At 42.9% G+C, this 15232-nt stretch overlaps 2 protein-coding genes across 4 annotated transcripts in view; one reads left to right on the plus strand and one right to left on the minus strand.

Annotated features, from left to right (window-relative positions):
- mcmbp (minichromosome maintenance complex binding protein) overlaps positions 1–2908 on the minus strand; it is a 34548-nt gene extending 31640 nt beyond the window's left edge. The window contains exon 1 of the mRNA XM_070876668.1: positions 2652–2908. Coding sequence (XP_070732769.1) covers positions 2652–2709 — 58 coding nt within the window. The 5' untranslated portion in view covers positions 2710–2908. The remainder of the gene's footprint in view (positions 1–2651) is intronic.
- Positions 2909–3034: 126 nt separating this feature from the next.
- sec23ip (SEC23 interacting protein) overlaps positions 3035–15232 on the plus strand; it is a 145871-nt gene continuing 133673 nt past the window's right edge. For 2 of the 3 annotated variants that reach the window (XM_070876669.1, XM_070876670.1), the window contains exons 1-2: positions 3037–3285; positions 9813–10342. In XM_070876669.1, the coding sequence (XP_070732770.1) occupies positions 3141–3285; positions 9813–10342 (675 nt within the window). In that variant the 5' untranslated portion in view covers positions 3037–3140. Of the gene's footprint in view, positions 3286–9812; positions 10343–15232 lie in introns of all 3 variants that reach the window. The other variant, XM_070876671.1, reaches the window with a different exon arrangement.

Consider the following 15232-nt stretch of genomic DNA (forward strand, 5'->3'; position numbering starts at 1 on the left):
ATGGAATGTTGGGGGGGGGGGGGGGGGAAAGTAGGGTTAGAGATGGGGAAGGACAAGAAGGAATTTTATCCAGGCCAGCCTGGAATTATCATCATGTCTCGAAGTGACAAAACATGGATGAGCAGCATATAGGCTGAAGCAGAGTGGAGCCAGGCAATATTATAAGAGATGGAAGTAGGGATCTTTGTGACGGAGTAGGTATAGGAGTCGGAAGCTCAGCTTGGGGTCGAATAGGATACTCGGGTGACAAACAGTCCGATTCAACCTGAGACAGTGTTCAAAGGGGCAGGGGTACAGAGTTTGTACCAGGAGCCAATGACAGTGGTTTTAGTCTTCCCAATTTCGACTGGATGACAGACAAGCAGTCCGACAGCACAAGCCAGTGGAGCGGTCGAGAGTGGCAACAGAAAGGTAGAGCTGGGTGTTGTTGGCATACAGATGCAAGACGACCACATGTCTTTGGATGATGTTAAAAAAGGGCAGGAAGGCATCATCTAGGAGGAAGAGGACATTGTCAAGGATAGATCCATGGAAGACTCCTTTCACTGCTTCACACGATCCTCCAAGGCAAGAAACAAACAACTGATAAGCCTGCTATAGCTGAATCTATTTTGCATTAGGCTGGTTATACAATATAGGGTACAACTCGACATAAGCACATAGGGGTGTATTTACACTAAAAGTTTAACCTTGATGTGAAGCAGTTTTCAACCTGATACCCGAGAAGAGAAGTATAATGTGACACTCTGAAGATGGTGGTCTCACTCTGCTTTGCTCTGGAGTCACAAGTACAGCCTTAACCACTTTGTCCTGACATTACAATTGCAACATAAATGCATCCTCAATCCTTAAAGTTTGTGCAACAATCTACCTTGAGGTTTAATTAGATGCCAAAAACCAGTTCCCACACCGATTTTCATAGAATGCTCAATATGTAACAACCAAACTTGCAGAGCTTGAGGTTTCAGGAAGATAGGACTCCCATTTCCCCACATACCCTTTTATAGAAAGACTTGCATTTATTTAGCGCCTTTCACAACTACCGGACGCCCAAAGTGTAGTCACTGTTGTAATGCAGGAAACGCAAGTGCACTTGTGTTTCCTACATTACAAGGTCCCACAAACAGCAATGCGAAAATAAGCAGATAAACCGTTTTTGTTATGTTGATTGGCCAGGACACCGGGGATAGCTCCCCCGCTCTTCTTCAAACCAGTGCTATGGGATCTTTTACCTCTATCTGAGAGAACAGACAGGGCAGGGCCTCTTTAACATCAAATCCAAAAGATGGCACCTCCGACAATGCAGTTCTCCCTCAGCACTGCCCTGGAATGTCAATTCTCGATTTTCGTGCTCAAGTCTCTGGAGCACAACTTAAACCCAACTAAGTGCTACCAATTGAGCCAGAGCTGACACCCAGAGCTGATCATAACTGCTCTCCAGACTCTGCAAGCGGGAATCACGTGGAAATGTACAAACGGAGACAATATTGGTAGTGTTACTTGGAATTTTTCCTCCCTCATAGTTGCCAATCACAACATCCTGACAACACAGATGAGATCAGGTATTCACCACATGAAAATCAGAGGCCTCGGGGTAAACTGGCACTTGTGCTTCTTTTACAATTCTTGATCATAGCCACTTACATCAGCTTCTCAGCCCCAACAGCCTGACCAGTTTTGTGAAGATTAGACATGTGCAACTTGTGAATCTCAATATGTGCCCATGAAGAACCATAGCACTGGATAGATTAATACTCTAGCTAATCATGCAAGAACTGGATTCCGCAACAATTCAAATGTGATCTGATGTACATGTCAGAATGATATTCAATCTAGTTATTTTTCTTTAAAGACATCAGATCAAAAATCCACCCTGGTGGTAGTACTGTATCACAATTGCTCTCACTAAAACCATGATTTGAGATTGAACAGTAACAAAAACAGATCTGCGACTTGTCCAGAAAGTGCAGTGCCAGGCTACGTACATCAATCACACAGACCCTTCCAACAACTTGCCCAGTAACGTCAATGCTGGATTCCGTTACTGGCAGGCATTAAATAAGTTATGGAGAACACGTTTGAGCGTTTGCCCAATTCAACATTTTCCTATCTACCAAAAGGAAATCCCCTCCACGCACGCAAAACAAATTACCTGCAACATAACACGCTGCCAGCCTTCTGCTATTTCGACAAACGCGCAATTTAAAATAAGAGGCATGAAAGCATTTTGGAAAATCGAAGAATCTAATTTCGTGCCTTTGCGACCCCCCGCCCCTGCAAATAAAGATTGTTCTTTTACAAATCCCCAAACTTGGCCTCTAACATTACAAAATACATTACAATGACAATGCATTTTAAAGTAATTGATACAGTTTAATTGCTCCAAGTATGCAATCATTTTACAATAAATAATTGATTTTCTATTTTTTAAAACGCGTCTTTTGATTAAGGAGTTTAAACAAAAATATTCAAGATGTTAACTTCAAACGTGCCTCTGAATTGAACTATTGAAGCCAGCCCCAAAGCTGGCAGGACAGGATTTGAAAAGCTGGGTGAGAGCACGGGGGGGGTCTGCCGGGCTCGGGAACTGCTGAGAAAAGGAAGGGGGCGGGTGCATTTTTTTAAAAAGTAGGCCACAAACACTCACTCACCAAAAATGCCCTGCACCGTGCCCAGGGGGTCGTTCACCCAGTCGTCCACACAAGGCATGTTGAGCAGGGGCCGGGCCGGGGAGGGGAGGGAAGGGGGAGCGTATGCCGCAGGATTCCAGAGGCCGGCCACTGGAACTTTATATCTCGCTGCCTCGATGTTCCAAGTTCCCCAGCTCGCGCTCCAACCGCCTCCGAGGTCAATGGCGGGAAACCCGCGTCACTTTACGCCAGCTGCCGACCTCTGACCCTCCCTCTCCTCTCTGTCTCTCCCCGGGCCGACGTCATGACGTCGCGCGCCGCCTTACCCCCCCCACCCCCTCTCTCGCCCCGGCCCAACGTCACGACGTTACGCGATGCCGAACCCGCTCTCCGGCCAACACCGTGACGTCACGCGCCGCCTTACCCTCTGACCTACGCCCCGGCGGGGAAGCTGCGCTCCGCGGAGCCGCTGTGGCGACGTGGTGCTGAAAGCTGCCGGCTGGACGGAAGATGGCCGAAAAGAAGCCGAGTACCAACTTGCTCTTGTCGTCCGACACTGAGTTCAGCTTCCCCGTGCCCTTCATCCCCGTCAGCCAGGCTCAAGCGGCGGCGGCGGCGCCCGCGCCCGCGCCCGACCCGGGTCTTCTCTCAGCCGGTGGGTGACTGAGCTTTTTGGCCACGGTGCGCTGTGGGAGTCGCTGCTTCCCTCCTCGCATCCCCCCCCCCCCCCAGTGTGAACAAGTGGGGAGTCCCCAACTTCAGGGGCAGCCTCCCTCCATCCATCGGGTCAGTTGGTTGTGTGCGACGGTGCTTGGGCTTTAATTAAACTCGGTCGAAAGTATTCCTTAATCCACGGTGATCACCAGCCCAACGTGAGGGAGGGAGAGGGGAGAGGGGAGGGGGGAGGGGAATGATTTAGAAAAGAAGGACTTGCATTTATATAGCGCCTTTCACGACCACCAGACGTCCCAAAGTACTTTACAGCCAATAAATTACTTTTTTTGAAGTGTAGTCACTGTTGTAATGTAGGAAACGCGGCAGCCAATTTGCGCAGAGTAAGCTCCCATAAACTATTAATGACTAGATAATCTGTTTTAGTGATGTTGGTTGAGGGATAGATATTGGTCAGGACACCGGGGATAACTCCCCTGCTAGGATCTTTTACATCCAACTGAGAGAGGAAACTGGGCTTCGGTTTAATATCTCTCCCAAAAGATAGCACCTCCAACAGTGCAGTTCTCCCTCAGCACTGCCCTGGAGTGTCAAACTAGATTTTTGTGCTCAAGTCGTTGGAGTGGTTCCCACAACCTGACTCCGAGGTGAGTGTGCTAACCACAGTTGACACTAGATATCCTGTGTCACTGAGAATCCTCTGATATGCACTCAAAGAGTTCTGACGTGAATGTTCTGTCAAAAAGAAATTCAAGTGGTTTATTCCGAAGAGCATACACAACAAAAGTCAGTAGTTCATCAAAAAACACGTGATATTAAATGTATCACTCCAACAAGTTAGTTTATGCAGCCCAATCTAATTCATAGTTTATTTTATCTGTTGTATATGTTATTTATACTGCATAGTGGCCATTTTTATAACATGTACAGCATATTTGCTTTATTCTGTGAGATATTAGCACTGTGGAGGACTTCTTCTGGATGCTGGAATTGAAGTACTGTCAGCTGTGTCTCAATGGTAGCACTCTCACTTCCTAGTCAGAAGATTGTGGGTTCAAATCCCACTCCAGGACTTGAATCTAGCACAACATCTAGGCTGATACTCCAGTACTGAGAGAATGTTGCACTGTTGGAGGTCCTGTCTTTTGGATGAGACATTAACCTGTTTAGAAGAAGAGCAGGTGAGTTATCCCTGCCGATATTTATCCCCCAACCAACACTTTAAAAAAAAAAAAAAATCTGGTCATTATCACATTGCTGTTTGTGGGTCCTTGCAGTGTGCAAATTGGTTGCCGCGTTTCCTACATTACAATAGTGGTTACACTTCAAAAGTACTTCATTGATTGTAAAGCACTTTAGGGCGTCCTGAGTGTAGTCTTGTGGTTTGGTGTATGCCCTGGTTAGAGGGCTGGATGTGTAAACATGGAGCAGTTGAAATTGGAGGTCAGCATTTTTTATTTTAAAGGTTATATTCAGGAAATAAATATAGCAGTAATTAAATAAGTTTAACTAGTAGAAAATATTAGCATAATACAGAAATGCTAAAAAAAGACTCTTAATCTGAATGTGCTTGTGCAGTTTATGGGGTGGAGAGAAGGAGTCTAGGAAACGTGTTGATTTCTGATGTTCAGCCCACATGTGCGTGGTATATTGACCATACAGTGGCGAGGCTTCACGCACTTTGAAGTCATTACATTAACATTTCTCTTATATATAGGAATTAAAGTTTACTAGTGAAGATGTGTTCACTGTCATTTGTTCTAAATACATTTTTTTGTGATCCAGTTATCACTGTTTTTGTGCAACAGCAGGCTCCATTTCAACTTCTGGTGAATAATGTTTTTTTCTGGTGAAGCATTGCAACTTAGAACCTAGATTTATATCCTGTAAGTTGATATGTTTTTTTTAGATTTTGGTATTTTTTTCTATTGTGCATTCATTTAAATATTTTCATTTAGAAAAGACCTTATGTTGAAATGTCTGAGAACTTTGCATAATGTATTGCCTTTGAACTGCAGTGATTGTTCTCTCTTTCCTCCTTTAAGATTCTCCTTAAAACTTACCTCTTTGACCAAGCTTTTGGCCATCTACTGTAATTTCTTATGTGGCTCGGTGTCACATTTATTTGTTTTGTCTTAAAACACTCCTGTGAAGCACATTGGGAAGTTTTACTATGTTAAAAGCGATATATAAATACAAGTTGTTGTTGTTATGTAGGCAGACACGGCAGCCATTCTGTGCCAACAATGTTCCACAAATGGTGAGCTGAATAACTAGTTAATCTGCTCTTTGGGTATTGGTTGAGAGATGAGTGTTGACCAGGACATCAGGAGAACTCTCTGCTCCTATTTGAATCATGCTGTAGGATTTTTAATCTGAACAGTCAGACAGGATCTTGTTTTAATGGCTCATCTAGCTGACTGATGTTGTTATGTTTGGTGTTGGCGGCACGCACTCATCTCTGGAATCCTTTTCAATTGCGGCTGTTGGTACTGAGGGCAGTGGAAATCTAAATGTAGAAGTAAAGATCACAGTGGTCTCAAAAGACACACAAATTTTCATGTTATAGGGCAGATGAAGTTTGTGATGTACGATAATGAGTTATGGATTATATCTGTTTTATAAACTGCCTCCAGTTGAAAAATATTTAACACCCAGCTGTATAATTATAGATTTTGATATTCCAACCTTAGGTTATGTTAGATCTATACAACACTAATGGCAGTAGTGACAGTACTGGGAGCAATTTGAAAGATGAGTTTAAAAACAAGAAACCTATTGCACAACATGCATTTTCTTTTCAGCACAGCAACAAGCTCAAAGAGATCCTATTCCCTAGCCGTGGGCCCATTTTAAGCATCCCTCTGGATTTGATCCTGATTGACGGTTTCCGTACTCAGTTCTGTTCCCCTCCCCTCCCCTGCCTCTGATCGGTTCTGTGTTCAGTCTTTGTATATGGTTTTTAAAGATTTTGCACAGAATTCTATCTGCAAGTTGGAAAAAAGGCCTGAAAAAGTCAGTGGCTTGAGCAAGAAGCTTGGCAAGTGGGGAAAAAAACTTGCTTACTGAGTTTGGGAGAAGAAAGATGCAAAAAGAGATGTTCAAATTAAGAAAAGCAGAAGCAAGTAAATACAATTGGGTGGAAATGGTTGGTCAAACCCGGCTGATTCCAGCCCCCGAGATTCCAAAATTACCTCCACGCTAAGAAATGGGTTTCAAGTTATCTTGCATGGATTCCATAATTCTCTCAAAAGGATATATTATCAGAGATCAGCAAGCCTAAGCTTCTAGCTCACTTGTAAGTTTTTACCCAAATGATTAAGTGAAATCCTTTGCACTAACAAAACTTAACTCTTTGACCAAGCTTTTGGACACCTGCGCTAATTTCTACTTGTGCAGGTCAGTGTCAAAAGTTTTTAATCTCGTAATACTCCTGTGAAGCGCCTTGGGATGTTTCACTATGTTAAAGGTGCTATATAAATATAAGTTGTTGTTGTTGTAATAGGAGGGGTCAAAACTGCCTTCATATGCTCAGGACCACAGATCATATGTGGGTCTTCAAATCAAGTTTGTGTGGTGAACTGTATCTTCAGCACATTGAGAGATGACTTTGGAGTTATTGCAGTGATTCTTTTGAGAATAAGAGGATGTTATCGGGATCTTGAGGGATTTTACCTCTAAATGCAGACTTAATCCATTTCAAACCATGTTAATTCATTATAGATGTGGTTCAAGACCCAAACAATAACAACAACTTGTATTTATATAGCACCTTTAATGTCGTTAAACGTCCCAAGGCGCTTCACAGGAGTATTATGAGAAAAAAAATTGACACCCAACCAAATCAGGAGACCTTGGGGCAGGCTTGGTCAAAGAGGTAGGTTTTAAGGAGCGTCTTGAAGGAGAAAAGAGAGGCAGAGGTTTAGACCGGGAATTCCAGAGCATAGGGCATAGGCACGGCCACCAATGCGTATGGCCACAAAGCGTAAAGCAAAGGTCAGAGTTGGCAGCCCTGTTTTATACTCCATGCAAACTGATTAGCGTAGATATGGGCCCAGATTGTGCAATCAGCAGCGAACGGACGGCGCTAGCCCACAGATTTTCTATGGGTTTTTACACTGGAATTGGCGGTAATTAAAAATCCAAAACAGCAAAACAACAGGGAATCTGGGACCTGTGTGGTCAGGGCAAGCAATGGTGTGTCTCCTTAACCAATCAGATTGAAGAATCCTTACTGAGGCACGCAGTGTTTAAACCAGGAAGTGTAAGTTAGAATAGTTAATTCAATGCCAAATCATGTTCAGAAAGCAAAATAAAGAGAGGGAAAGAAAGATGGGATTAATAGAGGAGAGATAAAGGAGACTTTTTTTGTAAATCTCCCAACAATAATTAAAATCAGAAACATAGAAAATAGGTGCAGGAGTAGGCCATTCGGCCCTTCGAGCCTGCATCGCCATTCAATGAGTTCATGGCTGAACATGCAACTTCAGTACCCCATTCCTGCTTTCTCTCCGTACCCCTTGATCCTCCTAGTAGTAAGGACTACATCTAACTCCTTTTTGAATATATTTAGTGAATTGGTCTCAACAACTTCCTGTGGTAGAGAATTCCACAGGTTCACACTCTCTGGGTGAAGAAGTTTCTCCTCATCTCGATCCTAAATGGCTTACCCCTTATCCTTAGACTGTGACCCCTGGTTCTGGACTTCCCCAACATCGGGAACATTCTTCCTGCATCTAACCTGTCTAAACCCGTCAGAAGGAATGAGACTCCACACTTGTAAAAGCTAATTTTCAGTGCCGGAGAATTGGTTTGGCAGTAATTAAGACTTATCACGATATTAAAACTTTATTTGCAATGAACGGACAAGCCCTAACTTTTCCTGGCGTGTTTAGTGGGTATCTATCACGTAAGTACCCAACTTCACGCCATTCCATATGTTTCAATGTTGAGTCTCTCGGCAAAATACTGTCAGAGCAAGAACAGCAACTTCCTGATTTCCGCATTTAACTGTGTACATGCGGAAGTTGCTGTCCGATTTACTTTTTAATAACAGTGAGCACTGATAGCCTCACCATTATTTTCACTGTAAAATCCGGGCCCTGATGTTGTTTCTTCTATGATATCCTGCACTATCTTGGACTTGAGCATACGGTAGTTGGACTTGCCAGGCTATAGGCATACATTTAAATGTACAATTAGTAACTTGCCTAAATTTGCTTTAACTTAATCTCCATGTACAGAAATTTAAAATTTCTTTTCACAATTATTCTATGTCTGCTGAGTTTGGTTTCCAGTTGATTGTGCCTGTGCTGAATTCAGTGAATTTCTCTTCTATCTGGTCATGAGTTGCTGCAGGGATCAACACCTTTGTTCTTTAAACAGCTTCATAACTGGATACCATAGACTAATGTGTTGTCATTTCTGGATTCATGTGATGGTGGTCAGTAGCTTAGCTGTAATGAGAGTGTCCATGTAAGCTAAACAAAATGCTGATGGAGGCAAACTCCGATTGTCTGATGAAAACATAAGCAATCATGTACTTTCTTATATGTTCTGTGGAAAATACTGGCCATAGATGATTTATTTAATTTTATATACTTTCCTGCAAAGCAGAAAGGTCTATTGTGGTGGCAAAAGTGTGTTTTCCCTTGGGGCATGTTTTAAACTTTCCGACTTGTTTGTTATATTTCTAACTCACTTGTTAAGAAGTATTCACCAAGATAGCTCTTTAGTCATACGTATCCATGTGTTTGGGACGCATTCAAAGAATGCTAGGATTTGTTTCAAAAATCTTATTAAAGTGGAATTTACATTTTAGAAATGTTTCTTGACTTATCCAAGGTTGTGGGGTAAAAATTACTTTTAATAAAAATGTCTTGAAGAAGAAGTCTCAGAATCGGTGCCACTGTTTTTAAAAAAAAATCTAAATAGTCACCCAAATTCTGTTTAAACCAAAATTTTAATGTTAAAGTCAAATTGCAAGTGCTTTTAATTTGGGAAAATTGACATGGTGAAGTTATTGTGCCCATGGCATTAATGAGCTGAATTATACTGTTCATATAAAAATTCAGTCATTGCAATCCCATACTTTGGAATTCTGTTTGTAAACCCTTCTTTCTCTTCCCATCTTAAAACCTTCCTCTTTGACCTCATCGTCCTCATTTTCCCGGCTCCTGCTTTTGTATCTAATTTCCCCCATTTCTGTAGTAGCGTTAGAATTCTGCTACCTTTTAAAGGTACTAAAAAAGTGGTGGTCGTGATTGTTTTGCTTACATTTTGTGTTAATAAGTTCAGGATCATGAACCCGCCCAGCCAAATTCCTTAAACTCGACACTCGCCAAATCAAATCAAAATCATAAAGATTAAAAAGATAATAAATTATGACATTAAAAAGAAAATTGTGAATGACGTGTGTATTTATTGTCCAGAAGAAGCATAGGTAGAAATAGTTGTTTTGTTTAAGCAAAAAAAAAATTCTGACTGTTTGGCTCTTGTGTTTTCTAACAGATGAATCAACAGATGTTGGTGAGGAGGATAGTTTTGTGGGTCAGACTTCCACTTCCACGAGCCACCCTCCAGCATTCAGCTATTTCACTCAGGCTGCAACCAACAATGACCCTTTTGCAAATATTGGACACCATCCTTTCACAACAGCAACGACACCTGCAGGGACAGCTTCGTTCTCAAAGGCTCCAGCTGAAGTACCTCTTGCTGCTCCAGCACAGGATCCCTTTGCATTTCAGAGCCCACAGTCTCAACCCGGCTTCATGGCGCCCCCGGTGTCTCAGCATATTAGCACAACGTACCAGAATACTCAGCCTGGGCTTTCCACAACGACTGCTTTCGTGTCCGCTTCCCCTCCTCAGACCCAGCAGAATTACAATCCTTATCGCCAAAATTCACAGAGTAGCCGAGCCAACCCCTACTTCACCCCGCTTCAGCAAAGCCAAAGCCAAAGTCACCCCCAGATACCCCACTTTCAGCCTCCTGCCCCAGCCAATCATCCTTACCAGATGCCACCAGTGTCTCCACCACAAGTAAGTCGAGCTAACTGTCAAAATGCTTGTGATTATTTGTTGTGTGAACTTCTGTTTAATCACAGACTGCCTGAATGGAACAATTTGAAAAACAAATTAAATTTACACTATAACTGCCAATACAGTTTGTAACTCGGCCATAGCTCTCAATCCTCTGTTAAAATCAGAAGTACTAGAGTATGATTCTTTGCTGTCTTTAGAAGTTTGCACAAAGATGACTGAATAATTAAATGTACCTTTTTCAAGTAGATGCCATGAAATCCACTGCATAGATTGCATGTCATTAAGACCAGTCCTGGTTGGGATGTATGTGTCGTTTTTATACTTTCTATAACCTGTACTTTTATATGGCAAATAATTGCTAAGAGTCAGGCCTGCACATAAAATGCAGAACTGATCTGGCAATGGCCACAATCTAGGTCTGGTTTAGTAGAAGCATTGTTCTGTAGCCAAGGTTTAATACAAAAGAAATTGCATCTACTTTTAATGTCTGCATTGAAAATGATCGATTTAAAAATGTCAGCTCTATGGAAGAACTCTTTAACTGGAGATAATTATAAAAACCTAGGTCTGATTTTTGTAACCTATCCTTTGGGACATGTACAAGGATAGGTGCATGAACATTCCACTTGAATGAAAATCTTTAGGGCTGATATATTTAAGTACCTTGCAATAAATTCTAAGCATAATTATGCTTTACATTGAATGAAACACTGTCAGTGTAATCACTCTTGTAACTTTTCTTACTTGTCCAGAATGAATGAATATTTGTTAATCTAACAATGGTTATTTGAGTCAAGAGTGCAAATTAAAGTGTAACAGATTGTTTTTCATACACTATGAATGCACCCGACACATTGTTTTTCCTATGTCGATAAAAAAAACTGACAATCCTTTTATGAAGAATTTGAACCTGCCATAAATACCTTTATTGGCTTCAATGGCACAATCATTCCTGTAAATGGTCTGAGCATCTTTCTTTTATGGGACAGAAGCAAAATACTGCGGATGCCGGAAATCTGAAATAGAAACACAAAATGCTGGAAATACACTGCAGGTCAGGCAGCATCTTTGGAGAGAGAAACAGAGTTAATGTTGCAGGATGATGATCTTTCATAAGATGACCGGTGAAGGGAGAGGCAGTCAGGCAACAAAGTGGTTTGAGAAGACAGGAGTATGCGGGCGAGGGGGCAGGCGGTGGCAGTGGGAGGCGATGGGTGGGTGGAAGAATTTCTGGGCTGTAGGACAGAATGTTGAAGCGTTCGTCGATGACCTTTCATCAGTTCCGATGAAAGGTCATTGACCTGAAACATTAACTTTGTTTCTTGCTCCGTGGGTGCTGCCTGACCTGCTGAGTGTTTCCAACATTTTCTGTTTGTTTCTTTTATGGGAGTTGGCTCATACTGCCATATATCTCATTGTAGGATAACAGACCGGAGAGTGCAACAATTGTGCCCCTTTGCACCTTGAACCGGATATTCGTGTCCCTGACATGTATTTCCTCAATTTCTCCAAAAGTACACTGCCTTAACACTGGGAGCTCACTTTTTGCCCAAGCCTGTTTTCTGGTGCATTGCCAGAGTTACGCCCCTTTTTCTCGGCCAGAAATGTGCTGGAAATAATTTGCCAAAGTTGCCCCGATCTATAATTTGAATTTGGCACCGCGCAGCATCCAAATGGGGGGGGGGGGGGGGGGGGGACCTGCTATCTGCGCCGAGAAACGATGCCGCACCTGCTGCACATGCACGGGGAAACAAATTACGTTTCTGATGTCGTTGCAATGGACGTGCATGCACAGTACAGCTCCAAGTTGGCAATCAGTCATTTTTAAAGAGCCAGTTATGTGTGTGAGAAGGGGTGCTGTGTGAAAGCATTGGAAAAATCAGAGCTGCAGTAGTACAAGATTCAACATGGTGCAAGAACCAAGAATTTCTTGCAGGAAGTAGTGGAGGTACTAGTTGCCGTGATTGAGAACAGATGACAGGAGCTGTGGACACCAGCAGAGGTCACATAAAAGTTCCACCAAAAGAAATGAAGAAACGCTGGAGTCAAGTTGCAGAAAATTACTGTGCAATGGTGACCACCACGAGATCTGGAGGCCAGCGTAAAAAGAAGTGGCAGGACCTTGGTCAAGTAGTTAGTGTAAGTAATATTTTCATTTATCCCCTGGAATTGCAGTTGTAAATGTGACCATCTGTATGTCCCACCCAGCAGAAAGAAACCCACTCTTTTTTAAAAAAAAAAGTTAGGTTATCATCTTTGCAGAGGAAGGTGGCACATAATAAAAGGGAAAGAACTCGAACAGGAGGAGGCCCGGCAAATCTGCAGCCACTTACACCCTTGGAAGAGAGGGTTGCTGGTTTGATGGGTCTTGCCTGGAAAAAAACAATCACCACTGCACAAACTGGGTCCACACTCGAGGGAGAGGGTAAGTGTCGGGGGTGGTGGGTCTGTCAGTTTGCCTTCCTGACCAGAGCGGTTGCGAGTCACTCCCACTCCCTGGTTCTCGACCTTGGATTTATTAATCAGGGTGTGATAAAGTGCAACAGACAACTGTTTTGTACAAAGAAGGTTTGGGTTTTATTCAGGAAAGCAAATAGCACAAATACACTCCAATAAAACTGTAAAATCTTACAAAAAGGTTCTAGACAATGGGGAACACTTTATTACAGGTAATAAACACAACAGAAATACCTCCCACCTCTCACTCTCTAACTAGGTCAAACTCTGGGGCTCCAGGGATTCATGCTCACCAGATCCTTCCTTTGACAGCTAGGGCTGTTTCACGGTTTCGGGGTTCTTTGGTTATAGCCGGTTTGCCTTGCCATATCCCGGACGTGGTAGAAGGCCTCTGCTGCGTATTGAAGCTGATGCGATTAGACGCGGTTTGGATTTATCTCTGGTAAGTACCCGATTTCCTTTATCAATAGGGTTTTAAGCTCTTCAGGTCATTTTTACCCGCTGGATAGTCTAGGCATAAATTGTAGAGTGGAAAACTTGTGTGGACCCCGGTTTTCTTGGTGGTTGATTTTCCTGGTTGGTTTTGTCGGTTGCAGTGGTCCGGTTGATGTTACCAAGTCAATTGGTATTGATGTTCCATTAATTGGTTTTTGAAGTTTTTTTCTTCGATATCGCGATGTTTCTTCCTGTGTTTTCTCGATCTTGATCTTGTTCCGAAGTGATGGTCAGAAATAGTTTTTCCTGTGATGGTCAGAATAGTTTCCCTGGTACGATAGGCCCCCTTGATACTCTTGAGAGGCTGCTTAATCTTCGCGCCAAATCTAACGTTTCTTTTGTTTGAGTTTTGCTGTCCATTAATTTTAAGTGGTCTTCTTTGTATAAGCTTTGGCGGGCTAGCTAACTGAAACTTGATTAACATAGAAACATAGGAAATAGGTGCAGGAGTAGGCCATTCGGCCCTTCGAGCCTGCACCACCATTTAATAAGATCATGGCTGATCATTCCCTCAGTACGCCTTTCCTGCTTTCTCTCCATACCCCTTGATCCCCTTAGCCGTAAGGGCCATATCTAACTCCCTCTTGAATATATCCAATGAACTGGCATCAACAATTCTCTGCGGCAGGGAATTCCACAGGTTAACAACTCTCTGAGTGAAGACGTTTCTCCTCATCTCAGTCCTAAATGGCCTACCCCTTATCCCAAGACTGTGTCCCCTGGTTCTGGACTTCCCCAACATCGGGAACAATCTACCCGCAGCTAACCTGTCCCACCCCGTCAGAATCTTGTATGGTTCTATGAGATCCCTCTCATCCTTCTAAACTCCAATGTATAAAGGCCCAATTGATCCAGTCTCTCCTCATATGTCAGTCCAGCCATCCCTGGAATCAGTCTGGTGAACCTTTGCTGCACTCCCTCAATAGCAAGAACGTCCTTCCTCAGATTAGAAGACCAAAACTGAACACACTATTCCAGGTGAGGCCTCACCAAGGCCCTTTCCAACTGCAGTAAGACCTCCCTGCTCCTATACTCAAATCCCCTAGCTATGAAGGCCAACATACCATTTGCTTTCTTCACCGCCTGCTGTACCTGTATGCCAACTTTCAATGACTGATGAACCATAACACCCAGGTCTCGTTGCACCTCCCCTTTTCCTAATCTGCCGCCATTCAGATAATCTGTCTTTGCGTTTTTGCCCCCAAAATGGATAACCTTACATTTATCCACATTATACTGCATTTGCCCACTCACCTAACCTGTCTAAGTTACCCTGCAGACTCTTAGCGTCCCCTTCACAGCTCACACCACCACCCAGTTTAGTGTCATCTGCAAACTTGGAGATATGTTTTAATCTGGCGTTGATAGACTTTGGGATTGCGATACTCCTTATTTATGAGCTAATGAACTCTTGTCTGTAATAGCACTGCTTTGGCTTTGGGAAGTCTGGGCTGAGCCAGATATATCTATGCATGTTGAAAAGGTGTTAGAATATGTATGTGATATTTGGGTCCTGTGGGTGGGGTGGATAATGTTTCTTCCGTGGTCGATTGTTTAAATGCTAATGTTTTCTGGGAGCCTGACTATGGTTAAACAGCTCCCCCAGACAAACTGATTAGCTACAATATCCAAATTCTAAAGGTAAAGGTTGAACCCACCCCTCAGTCTTTGCAGTTTTTCTCCCACAGGCCCAAACATGCCTTTTAAAATCCCAAACTTGGTTAAAGCTCGTAGATTTCTTCCATATGCATTTTAGGATCCCAAACTTTGTTTAATAGGCCCAAGTCGAATTTCCTTTTCAGTGAGTCAAAACACTGGGGGGGTTTCCACGAATTTTGGAATCTTACATAAGTCCTACAAATTCCACAGTCTGGCTTTGCTAAATGTTAAGCACTGCGCGGGCTAGCTATGCTTTGGTTCCTGGGGATGTCTCCG

Source organism: Pristiophorus japonicus, chromosome 3 (assembly GCF_044704955.1).
Source record: "Pristiophorus japonicus isolate sPriJap1 chromosome 3, sPriJap1.hap1, whole genome shotgun sequence".
In the NCBI taxonomy this organism is placed as follows: Eukaryota; Metazoa; Chordata; class Chondrichthyes; family Pristiophoridae; genus Pristiophorus; species Pristiophorus japonicus.